General features: G+C 44.2%; 1 protein-coding gene across 8 annotated transcripts in view; it reads right to left on the bottom strand.

Moving 5' to 3' along the window:
* Tom1l2 (target of myb1 like 2 membrane trafficking protein) overlaps positions 1-23,002 on the bottom strand; it is a 153,326-nt gene that overhangs the window by 45,621 nt on the left and 84,703 nt on the right. For 6 of the 8 annotated variants that reach the window (XR_003847612.1, XM_008821975.2, XM_008821976.2 and 3 more), the window contains exons 2-4: positions 22,557-22,641; positions 10,610-10,688; positions 6,298-6,447 (exon numbers count right to left, since the gene is read on the bottom strand). Coding sequence is in view for 7 of the 8 variants with exons in the window: in XM_008821975.2 (XP_008820197.1) it covers positions 6,298-6,447; positions 10,610-10,688; positions 22,557-22,641 (314 nt within the window). In the remaining variant the exon portion in view is untranslated. The remainder of the gene's footprint in view (positions 1-6,297; positions 6,448-10,609; positions 10,689-22,556; positions 22,642-23,002) is intronic. The other 2 variants (XM_008821979.2, XM_008821980.2) reach the window with 1 other exon arrangement.

Below are 23,002 nucleotides of genomic sequence, written 5' to 3'. Positions count from 1 at the left end.
AGTATCCCAGCCAGGCCTCAGGGTGAGCAAGCTCTCACTGAAGATGCCCCCTTCTAGATCTGCAGTCCTTGTGGACCCTGCAGAGAACTGTATCTGAATAAGGGGTTTGAGGCTCAGGTATTCCATCTTTTGTGACTGAGCCGGGGTGCCTCATCTTTTGTGAAAGTTACCGTTTATTTCCCTGGCAGTATGTAGCCCCAGGAAAAGCTATGGAGGTAGAGGTAGAAGTACAAAAGTACATTCTAGGTCTAGAGAGGGTGCAGAATGAGGACCAAGGGATCACTCGGAGGGAAGCATAGGAGAGGATGCTGTCCTTTTTCTCAGGCTCAGTGAGCTACATTTACCCACTGACTTAGAAAAAAAAGTACTTATTTACCTGGCATGGTAGTGTACATCTTTAATTCCAGCACTTGGGAGGTGGGTGGATCTCTGTGAGATCAAGGCTAGCCTGATCTACGCAGTGAGTTCCAGGTCAACTGGGACCACAGGGAGACCATCTCAAAACAAACTAACAAAACAACTCTCCCACAACTCCCCCCCCTGCCCCGCCTCAAACTTATTCAACACTAATATTCAACTGTTGTAGACCCTGGGGACACAGAATTCCAGGGCTCTCAGGGAACCAAATGAAGCAAACAATAGAAAAGACAGCAAAGCCATGCTTTAAGATCACAAAGGGGCGGGGAGGAGACTGGATGCTGGGAGTGCTCTGAGGCACATCTGAACAGTGAGGAGGACTTCCCAGGCAGAGCAACAGGCTCCTCTTCAGCCTCATGTTCAGTGCCCCAACAGCTCCTGGGCCCATTCTGGCTATCCTGCTTCTCTCTGCTCAGCTCCTCCAGCCTAGCTGCTTCACACTGTCCCTGCTGTTGTCTTGTTCCCACTCTCTGACTTGGTCTCCCCTCTTCACTTAGCTCTTGCCAACATGGGTTACTTACTAATGTTGGATTTATGGATTTAGGTGCCATGCCAAGAAGGTGCTCTGTCTAAAATCCATGTCTGTGTAAAGCCCAACTCAGACATTTTCAACAGCTCCCCATTGCCTCTACAAGACACACAATCCACAAGGTCTGCCCATCACCATAGACTCTGCTCCCCAGAAGACAGTATTCAAAACATGTTCACAAATTCTTTGACTCTCATTTCTTTAATAAAGGAAGCTTAATTCCCCTAGTCTTGAGGCTGGACCTGGCAACTCCTTTCTAACAAAAGAATATGATAGAAAAGATGATGTGACTTTCTTGATATCTCTGTGGTAGGAAACACAGGTCTCCTGTCAAGTCAGCAAGGAACTGAGGCTTACCACCAACAGCCACGTGAGGGCATCATCTTGGGAGTGGAACCTTGTAGCCTGAATATTACTTATTCCTCCAAAAAGTGTATGCTAGTCAGGGGGCAAGACAAGGAGTGCCCTGGGAAGAGGGGTGGAGCTTCCTGGGAGATGGAGAGTTAGCTGTGGAGAGTTAGTGTGGCAGTGAGATTGGAATGGAGAAAGGGTGCGTGGAGCCGCAGGGGCAAACTGCAGCATCCCACTGGGTATGGACATGTGATGGGACACTTAAGACTGTGGGCATGGCCCACGAAAGCTGATGGAGACTACAGGCAGGCTTGAATGGCACATGAGTTATGGGAAGCTATTTTGTGTAAGTCATCCCCCCACACCCCCAAAAGTCATAAAATGGTACAAAACCCAAACTAAAAATGTCTTAAGCTAGTCTATGAGCCTTGGGGCCTTGGAGGGCACACATGTGAGCCTCTCAAGAAGGGAAAAGGAAAAAAAAAATTGGCAAAACAATTGGCATAGTCGGCAGGATAGACAAACCATCAGAGTCCAGGAAAAACATGGGGATGTGGGCATGGGAAAGCACCAGGGTTCCAGCAGTGTCTGGTGAGCCAATTGAAAGGGAGCCGGGTTCAGATTCCCAAATCCAGAAGGGTGTAGACAGGTGCCACAAGGAGTCCTGTGAGGTACTGCTGACCCATCTGGGAGAAGCTGGCAGGAACCCAGGGGAGAGGGTGGCCAAACCCCATATGCTTAAAGGAGCTAGCTATGCTCTATTGCATTATACAATGGATCATGAAATATATCATTAGAATGATGCAGGCCATGCAGACACAGACGGAATCAAAGGGAAAAAAATCCCACAGCCATAGCTATGTTGTAAATGTGGGGAAATAGCTCAGTTGCTAAAAAAAACCAGACTCCACCTCCACGTGGATTTGAAAACTTAAGAGATCATAGAGAGCCTGGAAAAAATCTTACAAACAAGAGAGGAACCCAGAGAGGGGACACGGTCGCTTTGCATAATAAAAGATTTGATCAGGGCAGGGGAGGCTGAAAAGGGTAGGGAGATACCAGCAGATTCAGTTCAGCCCTCAGAACTTGAGAGAGAGAGAAAAAAACAGAACATTTTAACTTATGTAAAGTTAGGAGACCAGGGGTCCAAGGAGCCAGGAAAAAAGACAAATAGTAGTGAAAAAAGAAACGACCTAAAAATAAAAGTAGCTAAAGCTGCCCCTCAGATTCAGCCTTTGATACAAAAAGAGAAAAAAGCTAACAGTACTGTATCTAGGAAATACTCCACACTGGATCTGTTAAAACTAGGAAAGAGGGCTGGAGAGATGGCTCAGCAGTTAAGAACACTGGCTGTTCTTGCAGAAGACCCGGCTTCGAATCCCAGCACCCACATGGCAGCTAACAACTGTCCGTAACTCCAGTTCCAGGGGATCCAACAACCTCGTCTATCCTCTGTGGGCATTGCACAACACAGGTGCACTTAACTTCATGGAGACAATGCACGCATACACATAAAATAAAAAATAATGAAATATTAAAAAAAAAAAAACTAGGAAAGACTTACAAGCAAGCAATCAAAGAACCCCTCACCACATGGCTTGTGAGGGTATGGGACATGGGAGCAAATAACATCAGTCTAAGTCCTTCAGAAGCTTCACAACTGAGTTACATAACCACCCAACTGTCCTTGCAACATAGGCTGTTCAACCTAGGCCAATGCAGGGGGGAGCTGTCCTTAATGGGATGGCTGGTACAAGGTATTAAAGACACATGGTCATCACCAATGGAAACTCCCATAATTAACAGGGGCTGGAGGACTATAAAGGAGGGACAGGCATTACTAAGAGACCTAGGTATGAGAAAAGCAATATATGATGCCCAGTTCATTGGGCCAGATAAGACTGTGTTCACCAGAGATATAAAAGAAAGCTTGCTAGGCATGGTAGCGCACGCCTTTAATCCCAGCACTTGGGAGGCAGAGGCAGGCGGATCTCTGTGAGTTCAAGGCCAGCCTGGTCTACATAGTGAGTTCCAGGACAGCTGGGGCTACAGGGAGACCCTGTCTCAAAAAGACAAAAAAAAAAAAAAAAAAAGGCTTAATTCATCTGGGCCCTCAGGAGTTTTAATGGTTTTGCTAAGCCCTTTAACCAGACAAGATCTTTGTAAAGTGAGAGAGGCTTTACCACATCTAAGTGACTCAAACCAGTGTGTAAAACATGTCTGTAGAATAACAGAACAACCTACAAGAGATATAAAAGAAGACCAGACAGAAGAAATGGTCTATGTGGGTCACTTGAAGACAAATATGGCAAGATTTATGTTGGGCCCAAATTCCCAAAATAAAAATGATAGAAAATCAAATTCGTTTCTGGAAGGCTTTAAAACTAGAAGAACAGTTTACAATAAAAATTGTCTCAGGGGTGGTTAAGGATCCCCAAAGATTAAATAAGGTGCATTTCTCTCCTAAAAAAGGCTATGTTAGGGATGGAGGCAGTTTTTTCCACCAGGGCCTCCCCCCAGCAGCCAGGTATGGTCAATGGAGAGACAACAGATATGGCTATAGTCAGGAGGCAGACCCAGGGCCTGCCTGACTCAGGAAACCACAGGTGCAGCGGGGACAAGAAAAACTCCTGCCTCCTTAGCCCAATGGAGGGTCAGGCAACTAGAGCCAGTACCTGTAAGTGTATTAAGGATAAAAGAATACAAAGAGACTCCATGTAAGATCCCCAGAATGCAGAATAACTCCAAAGGGATAACTAAAGATAGTAAACAACCAAATTAATGTCTCTTACCCATCTAACAAAGATTTATGGAAAAAGCAATTAATATGAATGGATAAAACCTTTCCATGCTATGTTAGACCTTGTCTATGATTGATGCAAAATATGATATTAATCTGTGAGTGTTTTACAGATGTGAAACTCATTTGAAAGATACCTGAAGAAACAAAGGCCAGCTATAGCTGTAAGATTCTTGGGAATTACGGAGGCTCCCAAAACGATACAACTGTTAAGAAAAACTATAGTACTAGGGATGAGTTATCCCCTTATGAGCTGTTGGTCAGAGAGAGATCCTAGAGGTCCTCAAATTCACCAAGGCTATTGCCACTAATGTCACCTATACACTAGAAAGGTTGATAAGGCCATGTTGCTGAAGACACTGCATGATGTGAGCATGATGTGAGGAAAAGAAGAGATGGAACTGAGACTAAGCCAAAAACTCCATGCCACTGAATGGATGACATTTATAGTGCCAGAGGGTGCTATGGTAGGGGAAGAAAGGATCCCCTATGATTCTACTCCACAATGGACCCCACATGCTGCACACTATGGACATGCCAAGCAATGCCTGCTAGTGCAATAATGGCTCAACTAACATACGTACAACTAACCAATTTCTAATTGGATAAGGCCTGCTTCTAGGGGTGGAACACGCATCTAGTACGGTAGGCCAGGCCAACCCCGTGTCAGGGAAGGCTAAGACCCCAACGGGGAAGCCATTGCAAGTATACTGTTTAATGAATATACAATATTCAATACAATTAAATACAATGAATTGTATATATGAATGAATTAAATACAATGAATTGTATATATATATATATATATATATGATGAATATGGGATATCTTCTGGGCATTTGTATTTACATTCATGTTTGTTTAGATGCATCTACTTCCTTCCATTTGTCTTCATAGTAGAGGAAACACCACTTAGATAGATCAACGGCCACATCTTGAAGACAGATGATGGGGAGGCCCAAGAGATCACTATCTCACCATGATACAAGAGAGACTGCCCTGCATCCATCACCCCCTCCAAGGCTCAGGGAAATTTGCAGAAGAAATGGCAGAAAGTTTGTAAGAGCTGGAGGAAAGGGGTGGAGAGTAGCCCAAAAATTACTTATTCCTCCAAAAAGTAAGCAAATCAGGGAGCAAGACGAGGAGCACCCTGGGAAGAGGGGCGGAGCTGCCTGGGAGATGGAGAGTTAGCTGTGGAGAGTTAGCAGCGAGATTGGAATGGAGAAAGGGTACGTGGGGCCTCAGGGGCAAACTGCAGCGTCCCACCGGGTATGGACACGTGATGGTACACTTAAGACTGTGGGTATGGCGCACGAAAGCTGATGGAGACTACAGGCAGGCTTGAATGGCACATGGGTTATGGGACGCTGTTTTGTGTAAGTCATCCCCCCACCTCCCAACAGTCATAAAACGGTATAAAACCTGAACTGAAAATGTTTTATGCTAGTCTGTGAGCCTTGGAGTCTTGGAGGGCATGCATGTGAACTTCTCAAAAAGGGAAAAAGAGAAAAGAATTTGGTAAAACAAGACTCCAGCCCAGCAGTGCCTTCTGATGGGACATCAGACTCTCCCAGCCAAACAGCTCCTGTGTGCCTGGCTCACAGAAACCAGGAGAAATAAACATTCTTGTTCTAAGCTACAAGATTTGGGGATAATTTGTGACAGAGTCAAAAATAATGAAGATATCTCAAATATGACAAGTGCTCTCTGATGCTTCTGGGCCTTGCATGGGCTATTCTCTCCTGATATACCTCCTATACTCTGACCTTTCCACAAAACTCCTCTCCACTTTTCAGGGTACAACAGAAATGTCAGTTCTTTAGTGAAACATGTCTGAATGCCATTTCCACTCAGAGCTGGACCTTGCTCTATGACCTTACCAACCCTTCACATGTCTCTAACAGAGTCCCCTCCTATTTGACATTGTCTCAGAGGTCCAAGGAAGTCCCCTCTACTGCCCATCTATCTGGGCAACAAAGGGGTGAGTACCCAGAAGGCTTCCTGAAGGCTTTGTCAAATGGCTAAAGAGAAATTGCTTAGGGTTTTCAGTGGGATGAGTATAAAGAAAGTAGGGATTTTGCAACAAATATTTAAACCCAGAAATCTGCATCTTTTCCTCCAAACAGTGGGAAAGCATAAGGATATTTCATAGTCTCCATCTTACTGTACCCAACAAATTGGGTGCAGGAAGCCAGCTAACCTGGATTAGAGCAAGCACTTTGTCCTGTACAATGGTGGGAGGGTTGTTCTTGGGAGAGATAATTTTGACCAGAACGCTGTCGATGAAGTCTCGGTTGGCCACGAGGATATGGAAGCGGTGGCCACAGTTCTTCACACATGTCTCCAGCACCTGAAGTCAGGGGGGAAGGGGGTGAGAGGTTACTACTCTGGGAGCTGGATAAGACACTGGGAGCTGAAGTGGGCAGCTGAGTTCCCCACCTGTCAGTCATGCTCTGTGATTGTCTTCCTGATGCATCCCCTCCAAAGCCAACCCTCACACATACATACTCATTCTCATACTAATTTAGTCATCCCTGTTCCTGGGGGATAACAACAGCCCTAAGCAGACTGAGAGCTTCCATCCCTGCACAATAATCAGGCAATTAGTTGGTAATTGAGGCACGAGTTGTGCATGAGAAGGATACTGGTCTTTTAATGGGATCAAAATGACTGAGTGTCCCTGAAAATTAGCATTTTAACTCCTCTCTCTAGGCCTCTGGGGTGTGAGACATTAGTCAATGGGACACAGGCTCTGACACAAGAGCGGGCTGCCCTGACAGCTTGAATTGCCTGATTAGTTACTGGCCGTTGTATGTGAGGAAGCAAACACACACACCCCAACACATACTCTAGCTTCTGCTAATAAAATCAGAAATAACAATAGATCTTCAACCATTGACAAATGGTTTGTGGATCCCAGCTGCCAGTTAGTTTTAAGTTTCATCCTTCAGTCAGACCTTGCCCATTCCTTGCTTATCTGGAAGTCTACAGCCTGCTCTGAAAAGCTGGCTTATGGGTTCTGATCAAGTGGCTGGTGTGAGTTGGACTCAACTTTGCTATTCCTCTCTGAATGGCCCAGGACAAGAAGCTCTTTGTCCTTAGCTGGAAAGTGGGAATAATGAGCTGTCCCTTGCAGGACTGTGGGGAGATTAGAGAGGACATGTATAAAGCATTGTCCTCACAGGGTGGATGATGATTAGGACCATGGGATGCCAGTTCCGAAGGCTACTGGGGGAAGTGAGAAGCCTCTTGAGTAGCCCCTTGAGAAGCCCCTTGAGAGTATTGGCAAGGCCTCTCCAGCCTCAAACATAGTTCTTTGGTGCTCTGTCTCTCTTGAAAATAGCCCACAGGATCAACTGACTTTCCAGAGCTACCTCCTCAGGGGCCTGGCTAACAAATGCCTCCTCTGGACAGCACCAGTGACAGGGGACACTTCTGACCACCTTGGTTATTCTTGTGTGACAATGGATTAGCTTATGCAGTTTCTCCCTAGGTGGTTCCTACCATAAGTTTTGTCTTGACAATGAGCAGACATAAAAGGTTCATACTTATGACAGTGACTCAATGCCCGCTACAGACCAGGCACTGTGAGATCCCTCCATATCATACATAATTTCATTCTTTTCTCACAAATACTAATGTCCCTTTAAGTACACCTTGTTATCTTATTTCTCAAAGTAAAGAGGCCTTAGGAAGATGAAGACGCTGACTTAGGTACAAATTATTAGTCAATGCCAGAGGCAGGATGAGAACTCTTTTTCTTCTTTCTTTTGCAGTGTAGGGATTGAACCCAGTACTTTATGCCTGGTTGGCAAGCACTCTATCACAGAACTCCATCCCCAGCCAAGAATGAGAACTCTGTTCACCTTTTCATGAGCCCTGGTCCACTGGCCTACCTGAGGGCACCAAGCCATTCCTCCCCTGAGCTTTCTTCCAAGGAGCCACATCAGTTGTGAGTCCCTCAGAGAGCAGGCCCCAAGTGCTGGATTATCTATCCTCATTTTTCCTTGAACTAACTCTAAAAGGAAGGTATCATCCCATCTGGAGATGACAAAACTGAGGCTCAGAGGCATTATGCTATGTAGCCTAGGAGACCAGAGTTTAAGATACCTCTTGCCAGCCAGGTGTGGTGGCACACGCCTTTAATCCCAGCACTCCAGAGGCAGAGACAGACGGATCTCTGTGAGTTCGAGGCCAGCCTGGTCTCCATAGTGAATCCAGGACAGCTAGGGCTACAGGGAGACCCTGTCTCAAAAAGACCAAAAAAACAAAAAAAAACAAAACAAAACAAAGAAAAGATACCTCTTGCCCAGCAGCTCTGCTTCCCCCAAATCATTCTTTCCTCCTTTCTTTTGCTACACTTCTAAAAGTTCCTTGGTGTACCTAGTAAGATTTCTAAACCCAGAATCTTTGGAGTTTTTGCACAACTGCAAATTTTACTCAGCCGAGGAGTATTTCTCTTTCTTAGCCTCTGCTTGTACCTGATTCTGGGGTGATAGCATTTGGTCTCAGTTACCCATGACGATTACCAAAAAGGACCATGGAGGTTCTTCCTGCCCACAAGCACCTTGCAGATACCCTTTTCTCTAGAGTTTCTATTCCTTCTCCTGACTCAGGCAATGACTGCTGAGTCACTGAGCCCTTACTTCATGAGGGACAGGTAAGGAAGGTCCGTGCAGGAAGCTCAGGGAGCAGGCCTGGGTGGAAAGAATTGGAAACAGTAGATAGCCAACAAGTGGTAGGGCCACCTTGGGCTCTGCTTCCATTTCCAGGAAGACTGTGGACAAGACATGCTTCTCTCCTTTAATTCTCCTGCATAGCAGACCTCAAGGTCAAGGTATCCCATCTCAGCCTTGGCAAACACCCTAGAAGTACATGTACTCAGGGAAGCACAAAGCCTTCATATGTTAGGAGACAGAAAAAATTCTCCTTGGGCTGCTGAGGGTCATTTCAACCTTCCAAAAAGGCTTCTGGCAGATCCGACCTTGTGGGTTCTAGGGCATAAAGTACAGTGGCACCTTCCTGGGATGCAGCCAAAGTCCATCCAAAAGCAAAGTGGGTCTCTAAGCAATCAGGAGCAGATATATGAAACACACATGGGAAGGCTCAAGCAGAGAGCCCCACTGGGTTCTAACTCCACTGGGTAAACACTAACAACCTAGGTAGCAACAGATATGAAGCTGAAAGGGCCAAAAGGAAGAAGTAGGACAGACAGCAACTAACAAGGAAGTGAAATCATCATGGCAGACATAAGGCCACACCAAGTGTGCCAGACATGGCCTGGGCACAAGGCCAATAGCTCTGCATGTCCACAGGCCTCCCAGGGTTTGCAGCCAAGACCTGGCCATCAGGAAGATCAAATGGCAGCTGCCAAGCCATGCTGTGGGAAGGCAAGGAAACACAGTGGCTTTAGAAAGCTTTCTGCTCATGGCAGCTACCACAAAGCTGGCAGTAGAGGGAGAAGAATCAGGCACCAGGAAGAGACCCTGACATTGTCAGAGCTTGTCCCTGGTGACACGTGGCACTAAAAACACTGATTTGTGCTCACTCTGGGCTCTATGAAAGCTATACTTCAAATTTTCAGGAAAAAAAATTAAAGCATTTACCTATTTCTCAACTGACCTTTTCTCCTTCACTAAGCAAATCCCAATTCCCTGGCAGAGAGAGCTCTTCTAATAAGCTTTGGGCTTTACATGAGGAAAAAAAAAAATCATAACAGCTCCTCTGCTTTAAAAGAAACTATGTTATGGTGGTTTTGGATAAATAAACCACTATTTCCCACCTACAGAAGTCGACATGGTGACTTATTAAGAGTTTCTATTAAAAAACTCACTGTGGCCCAGATTTTATAGCATCTGAGAAACTCTTAGCTTTCAAGACTGAAATAGCACCTGAAATCTCCTTTCTAATTCTCTGATATCTTAAGGAAGGGCAAAATCCTTATTTATTCTTCCTGAAAGGACTCACTTGGCTGGCTTTTTCAGAAGCCTTTGTGCCATTTTCAGGTTTTATCCCAAACAAAGACATTTTTATGACAGCAAACCACAGCCTTGGTACCTCAACAGCTGTGAAGACAAAACCCTCTCTGAGCTCCAGTCTCTTCAACTGTATGAGAAGTAGTGAACCCACTTTGGAAGATGGCTGTAACCATCCCTACCAACATCTGAAAAGCATAGTCCTGGGCAAGCGTGTGACAGGTAGAGGTGAACATCTGTATAAACAGGAAACTGACTCCCAACATCTCAAACAGGCTGGGAGTAGGAAAAAAACTGACCTCTGGCCTCTGGTTCCTCTACCCCGGGATTCTGTGGCCTACAGTTCTGTCTATACCTTATCTTCTCTTGGTGTATATCTACCCCACTGAAGTTTACCCCCTGCATCAAAAGAGGCCAGTAGCTGGAAGATGGGCTACATGTTGGAAGGCTGTGAGTAGGCAGAGGGGAGGCCCTGGGAGCAGGGAAAGGCCCGAGTACACATGTCCTGAGCTTCTCCTCCCAGAAAATAATGCTTACCGTCAGGGCCAGCATCACTTCCCTGTAGTTCCGGTTCCCACTGAGCCGCTTCTTCAGAGCTCGAATGGCATCCTTTGGCCTGGTGAAAAAGACAGACACACTATGGTCCTCAGGAGTCTTAGGTCAGGGCACTTGCTGACAGAGTTCGCGCCCACTGTCAACCGGCACAGGGTCAAGGTTATTCTCTGCAGCATGTCTGTAAAGGAGAAAAAAAAAGGAAAACAAAACAAAACAAAACAAAACAAAAACAAAAACAGACCCCAGAATGTCCACCAAGAGGAACAGGTCTAACTGCATCATGGCTTTTATGCAGCTGCCAAAAAGAATAAGGAAATTCCTTACATACCTTTATGGACCAGACTCAAAAGACCTAAGAATGAAAGATGTAGGTATGGCTTTGTATATGTAAGTCAATAAATTTATGAAAAATCACGATTAAAGAGACACAAAAAAAATGCCTTTGACAAAATTCAACATTCCTTCATAATAAAAGCCTAAAGAAACTAGGAGTAGAAGGATCTTATCTCCACAAAACAATGGCTGTTCATGTGAAAATACAGACAACATTGTACTGAGCAGGGGGAAAACAGAAAGCATTTCCTCTAAAATCAGGACTGAGAGAAAGATGTCTACCCTTTCCACTCCCATTCAGAACAGTGCTTTAATTCCCAACGAGGAACAAAGTAGATACAAATAGGAAAGGAAAAAGACAGATTATTCCTATTTGCAAATGATACCATCCTTTATATAAAAGACCTTGAAGACTGCCAGAAAACCCTTAAATCTGATAAACACTTTCAGCAAAGTATCAGAGTACAAAATCAACTTTAAAAATCAGTAGCTTTGTGATAAGCTAACAAAGAGCATGCTAAGAAAGAAATCATGATAATCCCAGTAGCCTTAAAAAAAAAACAAACTTAGAAACATCCCTAACAAGGAAGCATTAAGACCTCTACAATAAAAACTATAAAACACTGAAGAAGAAATTAAAGAGGCACTAGAAGATGGAAAGACCTCCCATGTTTACATATTGTCAGAATTAATATTGTGAAAATGGCTATACTGTCTAAAGTGATCTACAGATTCAATGCAATCACCATCAAAACTCTAATTATAATTCTTTGCAGAAACAAATAGAAGCACAATAGGTCCTGGGTAGCCAAAGCAATTTGGGGGGGGGGGGCACTGCTAGAGGTATCACAAAATCTAAATTCATATGATACTGCAGAGTCATAGCAATAAAAACAGCACAGTACTAATACAATAACACACATAAACCAATGAACTAATAGAGGACCCAGAAAAAAACCACCAGCTACAACCACCTGATTCTTGATAAAGGTATCAAAATATACTGGAAGAAAGCTAGCATCTTCAAAAACTGGACTGAGAAAACAGGATATCCACATGCAGAAAAATCAAACCAGATCTATATCCTACCCAAAAACCAATTCAAAATGGATCAAAGACCTTAAAGCAAAACCTGAAAAGCTGAAACTACTAGAGGATAACTTAGAGAGAACACACTTCAAGATAGAAGCACAGGCAGGGCTTTCTGAAAAGGACTCGAATAGCTCAAGAAATCATTACAAGAGGAGGGGCTGGAAAGATGGCTCAGTGGTTAAGAGCACTGAATGCTACAGCAGAGGACCTGGGTTTGGTTCCCAGCACCCACATGGTGGCTAACAACCAACTTTAACTCCAGTTCCAGGGAATCTAATGCCCTCTTCTGGTCTTTGCAGGCACTTCATGACACTGAGGCACTTATATACATGTACTTATATATACTCATACACTAAAAATAAAATAACTTTAAAAATTTGTTTAAAAAAGGAATTGACAAACAAGACTGCATGAAATTAAAAAGCATCTGCACAGCAGAGAAAACAATCCACAGAGTGAAGGAACAGCCTACAGAAAGGGAGAAAATCTTTGCTAACTATGCATCTGATAGGGGATTAATTAACCTAGAATATATAAACAAATAAAAAAACACTAAAGGTCCAAATCATCCACTGAAAAATAAATAAATAAATTGAACAGCTTTCAAAAGAAGAAATATAGGGGCTGGAAAGATGGCTCAGAGGTTAAGAACACTGGTTGTTCTTGCAGAAGACCCAGGTTCGAATCCCAGCACCTACATGGCAGCTAACAACTGTCCGTAACCCCAGTCCCAGGGGATCCGAGAGCTTCTTCTGACCTCCGTGGGCATTGCACGACATGGGTGCACTTACCTACATGCAGGCAATACACGCATAGACATAAAATAAAAATAATAAAAATAAAAAATAAAAGAACTATAAACAGCAAATAAATGTTTACTATCCCTAGCCATGAGGGAAACACAAATTAAAACTACGATGAGATTCCATCTCATTCAGGATGGCTATTATTAAAAAAATAAGCAGGGCCAGTGAGATGGCTTAAGAAGGCAAAGGGGCTCGCTGCACAAGCTGATGACTAAGTTCAACCCCAGGAACCTGCATAAAGGTGGAAGGAGAGAACCCACTCCACAAAGTTGTCCTCTGACTTCCACATACTCACCATGGAATGTACCCACATGCACCCATCTCTCTCTCTCTCTCTCTCTCTCTCTCTCTCTCTCTCTCTCTCTCTCTCTCTCACACACACACACTTAATAAATTTTAAAAAGAAAAAATAACAAATGCTAGAAAGGATGGGGAGGGAACAGGACTCCTTATTGCTGTGGATAGCTATGTAAATTAGTCTAGCAATTATGGAAATCAGTATGGAGGTTCTTCAGAAACTAAAAACAGAACTTCTGTATGATCCAGCCCTTTGCTGTCACAGTGGCTCCAGCCTACCACTGAAGGGCATGTTGCTGTGTTGTAGTGTTTCCTTGGGCAAATGTTTGAAAATCTGGGGCTCTCACTACTGTAGTTCTAACATGTGTTATGTATCATCACATGAAAGTGAAAGTGTCCTGTCAAGCATGAAGAAGTCAGGGCAGAGGAGGATGCATACTCTGCTAATCAGCTCATTTAGACAGTAACATTATTAGCAAGGTAAGGTTTCTGGAAGAAAGTTTTAGAAATGACTCAAACCAGGGCTGGAGAGATGGCTGAGAAGTTAAGAGCATCTACTGCTCTTGGGGAGGACTTAGGCTCAGTTCCCAGCACCCATATAAGTAGGTCACAATCACCTGTAACTCCAGCTCTGGGTGATTCTACACCTTTGAATTCTTCTAGTACCTGAACTCTTTATGCAAGCCCACACAGAGACACACACATTCACATAATGAGAAGTAAACATTTTTCAAATGACTCAAATCTCCTATTTCCCATCTCCAATTTGCAACATAGTTGCCCTACGGAAACTCTTGGCCCCTGAATCAAAGGGCTGATGGGACAGGAATTGGACCCTAGGCCAGGGTTTTTGCAATATGGGCAGTTTCCCAACAGGAAGGCAGATTTCTATAAAGACAACATTTGAGCAGTAGATGCACTGGGCTAGAGAAAGTCAGCAACTTACTGGCCAAGAGTTTAGACTTACTGCCTCTCTGAAGGCTCTGTCTACCCATAGTCATTCTAGGCTGACAAGGTGTCACCCTCTCTACATAGTCTCTTTCCTTTTTGGAACTTCCATAGTGAGAAAAGCAGGCACTTCCCTAGAGGACCTGTCAACATTCTCAGATTTATAGATACTGAGCAATCAGGCAGTATGCAGGCTTAAGCAGAAATTCCCTCCCAAGGGCTGTGCTGCAGGAAGCATTACCTGAGAGCACAACAGAAGCTCTCTGAGAGGAGCCTCACCATCAGGTCCCAAGAACTACAAAGTCTGAAGGAGCTGCCACAGGTGAAAAGGGAGAGACTGCTGAGTCAAGGGCCATGATGGGGCAGGCAGGGAAGGTGGGGGAAGTGTGAGCTTGTGGAAGACACACCAAACCTTGGGAGCTCTCACTGGGAAGGTCAGGCCCCATAGGGCAGTCCCTGGGGCCTCAAGACCAATTTCTGGACCATTTATATCTTTCTCAGACTCCTGTAAACCCATCTTTCCAGCTGGCTCCCAAACAAGCTTCAAGTTATACCTCCAGCCAGCTTTCACCCTCAGCAATCATTCAGTCTACTGCATTTAGTGGATCCCCCATGTTACTCCAGCTTACAGGCCCCAGCCCAAGAGTCAGTGAATGAGGGAAGGTCTGAGATTGTTATAAAAATGACCCAGGTCAGCAGATTCTCATCAGAGCTGCAGACCAACATCAGATGAGGAGCAATTCTCAAATTCATGGGTCTATGCTCTAATTAGGTAGGCCTAGGGTGAGGCTTCGTGAACAGTCTTAAAATATTTCCAGCATGCTCTTTAGGCAGGCACTTGTGGTTAATAAGCCCACGACTGCCACCTAAGACCTCAGTATCTGCATTCCTCAGGCCAGGGGTGACCTCAGCTCTGGACATGGAGGACAGACCAGGAGAAGCCTCTTGGGCAGCTCACCAATCCATGCCGCTCTTCACGAACATAAGAGAGGCAGTGCTTCAGTGGCTGGATACTGCTGAGGACAGGCCTGCATCCTGCATATCCCTCCTACCATGCTTGAGGCCTTTAGAAAGGGACTAAATCATTCTGTGCCTCAGTTTTTTTCACAGTAAAACAGACTTATAATAACCTTATAGCCCCTACCTTATAAGGTTACTGGGGGAGGGTTGCATGAACAATGTAATCCAGAACCAGGCATGGGGTTTGGCATGAGGCAAGTGCTCAGAGAATGGCAAAGACTGGGCAGGGGAGCCAGTGTTCCCAAGAACTTTCCAAATAACTCACACACAAAGGAAAACAATAAGGATAGCCATGGGTAGGGGAAATTATTAAAGGATAAGCAGCAAGTCTATATATGTAGCATGGTGCTATAGGTTGGATCCAGAGTGTCCTATAAAGGTCCACATGTTGAGAGCTTAGTCCCCAGCCTGCCATGCTACTGGGAGGTAGTGGAACCTTTAGGGGGTAGAGCTTAGTGAGAAGAAGCTAGGGACCCAGTCCCTTCCTGTCTTTGCTTCTTGGCTACCACGAGCTCTTCTGCCACATGTGTTCCTGCTAGGATATGCTACCTCACCACAGGGCCCATCAGAAAAGACCATAGAATGAAACTTTCAAAACTGTGAGCCAGAACAACTTTTTTTTTTAATGTGTATGTGTATATTACCTGCATGTAGGTAAGTGCACCTGTGTCATGCAATGCCTGAGACTGTTGGATTCCCTGAGACTGGAGTTACAGACAATTGTTAGCTGCCGTGTAGGTGCTGGAATTCAAACCCAGGTCTTCTGCAAGAACAACCAGTGTTCTTAACCACTGAACCATCTCTCCAGCCCAACTTTCTTCTTTTTAAGCTGAGTTATCTCAAGTATTTTGATATACTAATGAGAAGCTGACTAACACACGTAGAGATAAATTCATGTAGCCAGATATTTTGTGTATAGGAGATTATATATAAATAAATATATATCTAACATATATATGTCCTCTACTTCTTAATACAAAGGATCCCTACTATGAGATGGGCACTACTGTTAACTACTTTTTGTATGTGAGGAAACAGACACAGGCAGATGGCTCTAGGTTCGATGTTCCTCAATCCACCACACTATGCATGTGATGCACATATTGTTCTCTAGCCAGAGGTCCTACCTTTCTGCCTGTCATTCACCTACCTCATCTTGCTTATGCCCCGGTATCCTCTAAGATTCCACTAAGTGTTACTTTCTCCAAAAAGGCTTTGCTGCTGACAGCCCCCAGGCTGGCTGGGTATGCACTGTCTATCTCTGTAGGTATATGTAGCTTTTCCCACTGTTTCTGTTTCTTAGTTCTTGCCACATTGTGATTATGTTTACATGCCTGTTTTCCTCAGACTGCCTTAGGGACTTCATTCATTCATTTATGTACTTCCAAAGCATTAGGAGCTGATTATGGGGAACTGGAGAGATGGTTCAGTGGTTAAGAGTACTGGCTACTCTTGCAGAGGACCCAGGTTCAGCTCCCAGCACCCACATGGCAACTAACAACTGTCTGTAACTCCAGTACCAGGGGATCCAATGCCCTCTTCTATCCTCCACGGGCATTGAGTGCACATGGTACACTTACATACATATAGGCAAAACACAAGCACATAAAATAAAAATAAATAATTTTTTTTAAAGAGCTGATTATGGAGCTGAGGAAGCTGCTTAGTTGGTAGAGATCTTGCCTACAAGAAGTCCTGGGTTTGAGCCTCAGCACCATATAAACCAAGTGTGGTAGTACATACCTGCAACCCCAATACTCATGAAGATCAGAAATTCAAGGTCATTCTCCTCTATACAGCAAGTTTGAGGCCAACCTAGGATACATGAAATCCTGTCTCACACACACACACACACACACACACACACACACACACACACACACACACAAAGAGATGATTATGTGTAAGCTGTGTTGTGCTGGGGATAAAATGGTGAGTGTATACATAGTTAGTTCCAGGCCAGCTGGGGCTACAGGAAGACCCTGTCTCAACCCCCCTCCCCCCAAAAAGCTGAGTGTAACAGATGGAATTCTTGTCCTCGTGAAGTGTTGCACAGACTGCTGTGGCTTGTACAGCAAGACAGATATTAAAAGATATCACAAAGATACATGAAGCCTAAGTATAATACTATGTAGTACTACAAGTCAAGAGGGAAGGAGCCAGGGAAGTGAAATTTATGCTGAGATCCAATAATTTATAGGAATCATTTAGTGAGGGAGAGACTAGCCAGGGGAAATACACGGAACAGCATTTAGAAGTCCTCCATCCAGGAACAGGATTGGAGTGGAGGGTAACTGCCCTACCAACCCAAATTGTGTGCATGGGTTTTGTTTTCTTCTTCCCCATGTGGGAAGGGATTCCAACAGTCACATCACAGTAGAGAAGAGCACAGAAACTCTTCAAGAATCACTATGGTGCTCTCATTCCAACAGTGTGAACAAGAGCTTGAGCCACTAGGGAAAATGAAACCAGGCCTACTGTGAGCTATGACTGAGAAAGTAGCTCAGCATACTCTGGAAGGGGTTCAGTCTTTTTTAAAGAAAATCCCAGGGTTTGGGGGCTTTTTGCCCCCAGGACACATAAGTATTTGACTAATTCCCTAGAAAAGAAGAGTGGTGAACATACTGTATGATGCTCATCTTTATAGAGAGTTTCAAACTGGGGATAGAAATGTGTAGAATTGATGGAGCTAAAAGAAGTATCAGTGAGACTTGAGGGACCTGAAATGGGACTGTAGAGGGGTGTGATTAAGAGTTTTTTCTCTAAGAACTTGAGAATACCCTGGGAGGCTTGCAAGCAAGGAGTCCTTGGTTGAGATGTACAGCAGGGAGCAGACAGGAAGGAAAGAACAGAAGATGTAGCTTGCAGGGGAAATTGCAGATGAGGCAAAGAGAAAGTGAGTGGGCCACCCTTCCAGCCTGCTTCCTGACATGCCCTCTTCACCCTGTATGACCTCAGACCACCTGTATCCTTTAACCTTCTGGCTCTTCTACTACCTCCGGAGCATAAGGCATACTTCTCTTCCTACCAACCTAGAAGCCCAGCTCAAAGCTTGCTCCTCTCTTGGAGCCTGCCATGTTGGGCACAGGCCTTGCCAAAGCCCCCAGCACCCCAAGATTAGCCCTCATGGGTGGACTACATATTCACCTTGGCATGCCCAGTGGTACCTTCCACCTGTTGGGGCCAAATAACTGAATGGGTGGTATCTGAGGAGAGGGAGCATAGGAAGAAAGGAAAGGGGTCAAGTATGTCTGAAGGAAGGTGGCTGGGCTGTGCCCTATGATTATGACATTAGATGGGCAGGAAGAGGTCACTGCCCCAAACTTGGGTTGCTTGTCCCCTGGAAACTGAGCTGCCAGCTCATATCTAGCCTGTTCTCTGCCCCACAGCCTGCTCTACCTCAGTTCCAACAGATCCATTCCTTTGCTCTATAGGCCTCAGACCTTGGGGTCATCCTTGACACTTTGCTCATGTCCCACATTAGTTCCACTGGTTCTACCTTCTGAATCCCATCAGGATCTAATGACCCTTCCTTCATCCCTACCACCATCCCCATCCAGTCCACTATCATTTCACACCAGGATGACTAACCTTCTACTGGTTTGCTCTGTCATTAGCCTGCTCTTGGCTAGGCCATTCTGAATACAATGGACAGGGTAAAGATTCAAAATGAATGCCAGACCATGCCACTTCTCTGCCCAGATCCTCCCAAGAGCTTTCTCTCACCTGAAATCAAAGTCAGAATTATTCTGGTGCCTATAAAACACTGCATTTCTGAGCAGTATGGAGAACTCCTAAAAAACTACATATGAACCTACCATTTGGCTCAGTTATACCACTTTTCGGCATATACCCAAAGAACTCATCCTATTGCAGAGACACTTGTACATCCATGTTTGTTGCTGCTCTTTTCACAATAGCTAAGAGATGGAAGCAACCATGTTTGTTGCTGCTCTTCTCACAGTAGCTAAGAGATGGAAGCAACCTAAGTGTCCCTCAACTGATAAATGGATAATGAAAATGTGGTTCATTTATACAATGGAGTTTTACTCGTAAATGAAATTTGCAGGTAAGTGGATGGAACTAGAAACTGTTATACTAAGTGAAAACACAGACTCAAAACAAAAAAACGACGTATGCACTCCCTCATATGTGGATCCTAGCACCAAATCCTGGTAAGTGATTATGTATCCAGACATAACTATAGGAACCAGGATAATGAAAAGGAACCAAGAGGCAAAGGAAAAGAAAGAATCCAAAAAAGAACAGTAGGAAACAGGCATTAATAAGGGAGATATGGATAAAAATGGGGTTATTTTAAGGTGGGGGGGTGTTATACAAGGAACCTAGCGGATAAAGGGAAAGAAGGAGCTCAAGAGAGGTGGAACCATAGGAGAAGGGTATTATTAAGGGAGAAATGGGAAAAATTGGGGGACCTTAAATGAGGAAACCATGGTGGAAGGGTTAGACAATGTGAGAGATAAATAATGCCTAGCTAGTTTTAAAAAAACCAGAAGGAACCATATTAATCAAACAACCTACTGACAAATTATGCATACAACTAGATCAAAGAATATAATATATGTCTAGGCAAGGTTTATCTGAGAACGCTTGGTCTTTTCCCAAGTTTTATCTACATGGTACATGATAATTAAAAGTTCCACCAGACTGGTGGAACTAACCTTCTTGGATGTTTAACAGCCATACTTTGAGGTCTATACTAATTTGGTCAGAGGGACATAAAGGACAGTTTTTGCTCCTTGCCCTCCTAGGTCAACTAAGTTCCAGGGGACTATGAGCATCTCTCAAAATGTCCTGTAACTGTAGTGAGTCACCTGTCCTCTTGATCAAGGAGACTGTGGAGACCCCACAAAATGGAATTGAACCCGTGTCTAGTCTACAAAGAGGAGGGTCAGCACAGAGAAAACATTTCCTCCATGCTTCCAAGCGAAGCCAGCCATGGTCAAGTAGGACCTTTGACTTATTGTCACATAGACAGAACTGGTAAAAGAAAGAGCCAGGGGCTCCTCCCAAGCCCATGTTACCCCTGAGGAACAGATCCTCAAACAACCTTAAGAGTAAAAATAAATTGGTTTATCTGGGCCAATTGTAGAGACTTAAATACTCAAAAGGAAAGTACAACCAAAGATTAAAGGGGTCCATATAATTTTTTAAGAGTCCATATGTATAGCTAAAGGCTACATAGCAAGAAACAATGCCAGATAGGAGGTACCTTCCTTTGAGTTATTGGCCAGGGTGGCCCAAAAGACTCCCAGACAGTAACCCAACATAAAACTTGGAAAATGAACAGCGGACCCCAATCTTATCTAAGGGAATATTGACAACTGATTGCTGGTAGATGAGGAACAGCTGATCATCCTAAAACTAGGCTCTCTAGATAGGCTGACTAGATTAGATGGACAAGCACTAGGGAATGGCTGGGGGCGCTGACAATGCAGTGGACAGTAACAGGGATGACAGAGTATATGGGCTCCAGTAGGTGCTGGGTGGGGTATGGGAGGGTGCCAGTTGGGAAGTAGGTATATAGTTGAATAAGATTGTTTGGGATGTTCTGTATGATACACAAAAAAAAAATCAACAAATTTAAAAAATGACATATTTGAGGAAGAAGCATAAAAATTTACTTCATGTTAATTAGTAGAGGTGATAAACATTACCACTGAAATCTACCTGATGACTTTATATCCATACTCAGGTGCCAAGGATCTGAGTGTAACTGTCTGTGACTAGTAATAATCAGGTACATAGAGATTAGAGACACATGTGCAAACATCTAAGCGTTAGTAGCACTAAAAATTAGTCTTTCTGTAGGAAACAGCATATTTTAAAATGCAATGGAGATCTTTTTTAAAGGTTAAAAACTCATTCAATTTTATGTCTTCCAGGGTTTATACTGAGTTCAATATTGTATAATTGTATTAATTCAACTGTGAACCTAAAAATTTATAGCCACTTTTGAAAGAGATGTATCTTTGTTCTGGAAATTGTTATTGAATATGTTAAAGCTGTAATGAAATGCTTCTTCTAATCATGTGGTTATTGAAAAAAAAAGGATCACTGAAAAAAAAAACAAAACACTGCATTTCTGGATCCCCATATCACTGACTGCATCTCTAGAGACCACTTCCCTAGTCACTCCATTTCATCTTGCTGTTTTTCAAACACACCAGATACCTGCTGTCCCAGAACTTCTTGGCTTGCTACTCTCTTTGCTTAGGTAGTTCTTCCTCTGTATAATCTTCCTGCCTCGCTCCCCCATTTCCTTCAAGTCTTTGTTCATTGCTTATCTCTAGCCTTCTCTCTCTCACTCCCTCCATAGTGCTTACCTTACTTGGCCAATGCATGTGGTTTGTCTTGTACACAGATGGCTTCCCTGATCTAGACTGTCAGCTCCCCAAGGGAAGGAATTACATCTCACTCACTGCTTTGGCCTCTGTACTTACAACAGGGTCCTAGGTCCTACACAAGGCATCTGCTTCATAAGTATCTGCTGAGTGAAAGCAGGACTGACCTTCAGAAGGTTAAGTGACTTACTAGTTCATACTTGGTAAGACTAGTGAATAGACAACAGCACCAAGACACAAGCCCAGGGCTGCCTTGTCCTAACAGTTCTCCTCACCACTCAGGGGTTGAAAAGGGTATAGTGACAGTAAATGGGGAATTAATGGTATGGGCAAATGGCTAAATCAGACTAGTCTGGAAGAAGTACAAATAGAGTAGAGCTAGCTATAAAGGAGGAGGAGACGACACAGTACACAACAACACTAAAGGATGGACTCAGCAGTGCAGGAATGAAAGAGGGCAAGTTGTAGGTAAGTCCATCCGTGCTCAGCATGCTTGGCTGCTCTATGCCAAGCTGTGGGGTAAGTCCACCCATGTTCAGCACACTTGGTTACTCTGTGCAAAAGCTGTGGGGTAAGTCCACATGTGCTTGGCATGCTCAGCTGTTCTGTGTCACGGATTCCCCTTTCTTACTCCTCGGTCAAATGACATTCTAGGCCTCCCCTCCATACATACCATGGCACATTAGACAACAATTCAAGGCAGCTCCTATGTTTGCCACAGGGAGGCAGGGGCTGGGGAAGAAGAGCAGGGCGAGGTGATGATTTAGCAGGAGAAATGAATGGTTCAGGTAACCAAGCAGCTCCATTTCTACTCATGACTCAAAACAGGTGATTAAGAGATGTCACTGCTCCAGTTGGAGCACTGGCATTGGGGAAGTGGGGGAGAGTAGGATGGGAAAAGAACAAATCACTGAATGCTAGCTTATTAACACCAAAGCAAAGCAACTGAAAAAACCCAGAGTCAAACCTAGCACCCTGAGCCCTAACAGGTTATGTATGATCTGACCCCTCCATGCCCTTCAAAGAACTAAAAAGTTTCCCAGGATGAGGGGTAACAGAAAAACATACCCTTCCTCTGTCTCATTGATGATATCACAGATCTCCATATTCAATGTCCAGTCCTCACTCTGCAGGGAGCCATCCGTTGCCTTCTCTGTGAAATCAGAAAAAAATGGTTTTACATTTCCCCTGGAACAGGGCCCTGGCAGGAAATGGGAAGAGACCCTCCAGTTCTGGGGATACTGTTTTCACAGGAGAAAATGGAAGCCCTTTGAGCCCAATGGCCAAGTCCATTCTCCAAACTCTAGACCTAAGAGTTTATGATAGACCTGAGGCACCAGAGCCTATAGATTCCAGAGCCAAACCAATCAAGGTAGAATACAAGTTCCACACCCATGGTGTATGACCTCTGGAGTTACTTGACCTGAAGATGCCAAACTTGGTTAAAACAAAAGTGTCTTAATCCCAACACTCAGGAGGCAGCTAGGACTTCATAATAAAACTCGGTCTCAAAA

This window comes from Nannospalax galili, unplaced genomic scaffold (genome assembly GCF_000622305.1).
Source record: "Nannospalax galili isolate Female #2095 unplaced genomic scaffold, S.galili_v1.0 scaffold1448, whole genome shotgun sequence".
In the NCBI taxonomy this organism is placed as follows: domain Eukaryota; kingdom Metazoa; phylum Chordata; class Mammalia; order Rodentia; family Spalacidae; genus Nannospalax; species Nannospalax galili.
Note: the sequence above shows the minus strand (reverse complement) of the source record. Positions and strands in the feature narration are given on the sequence as shown.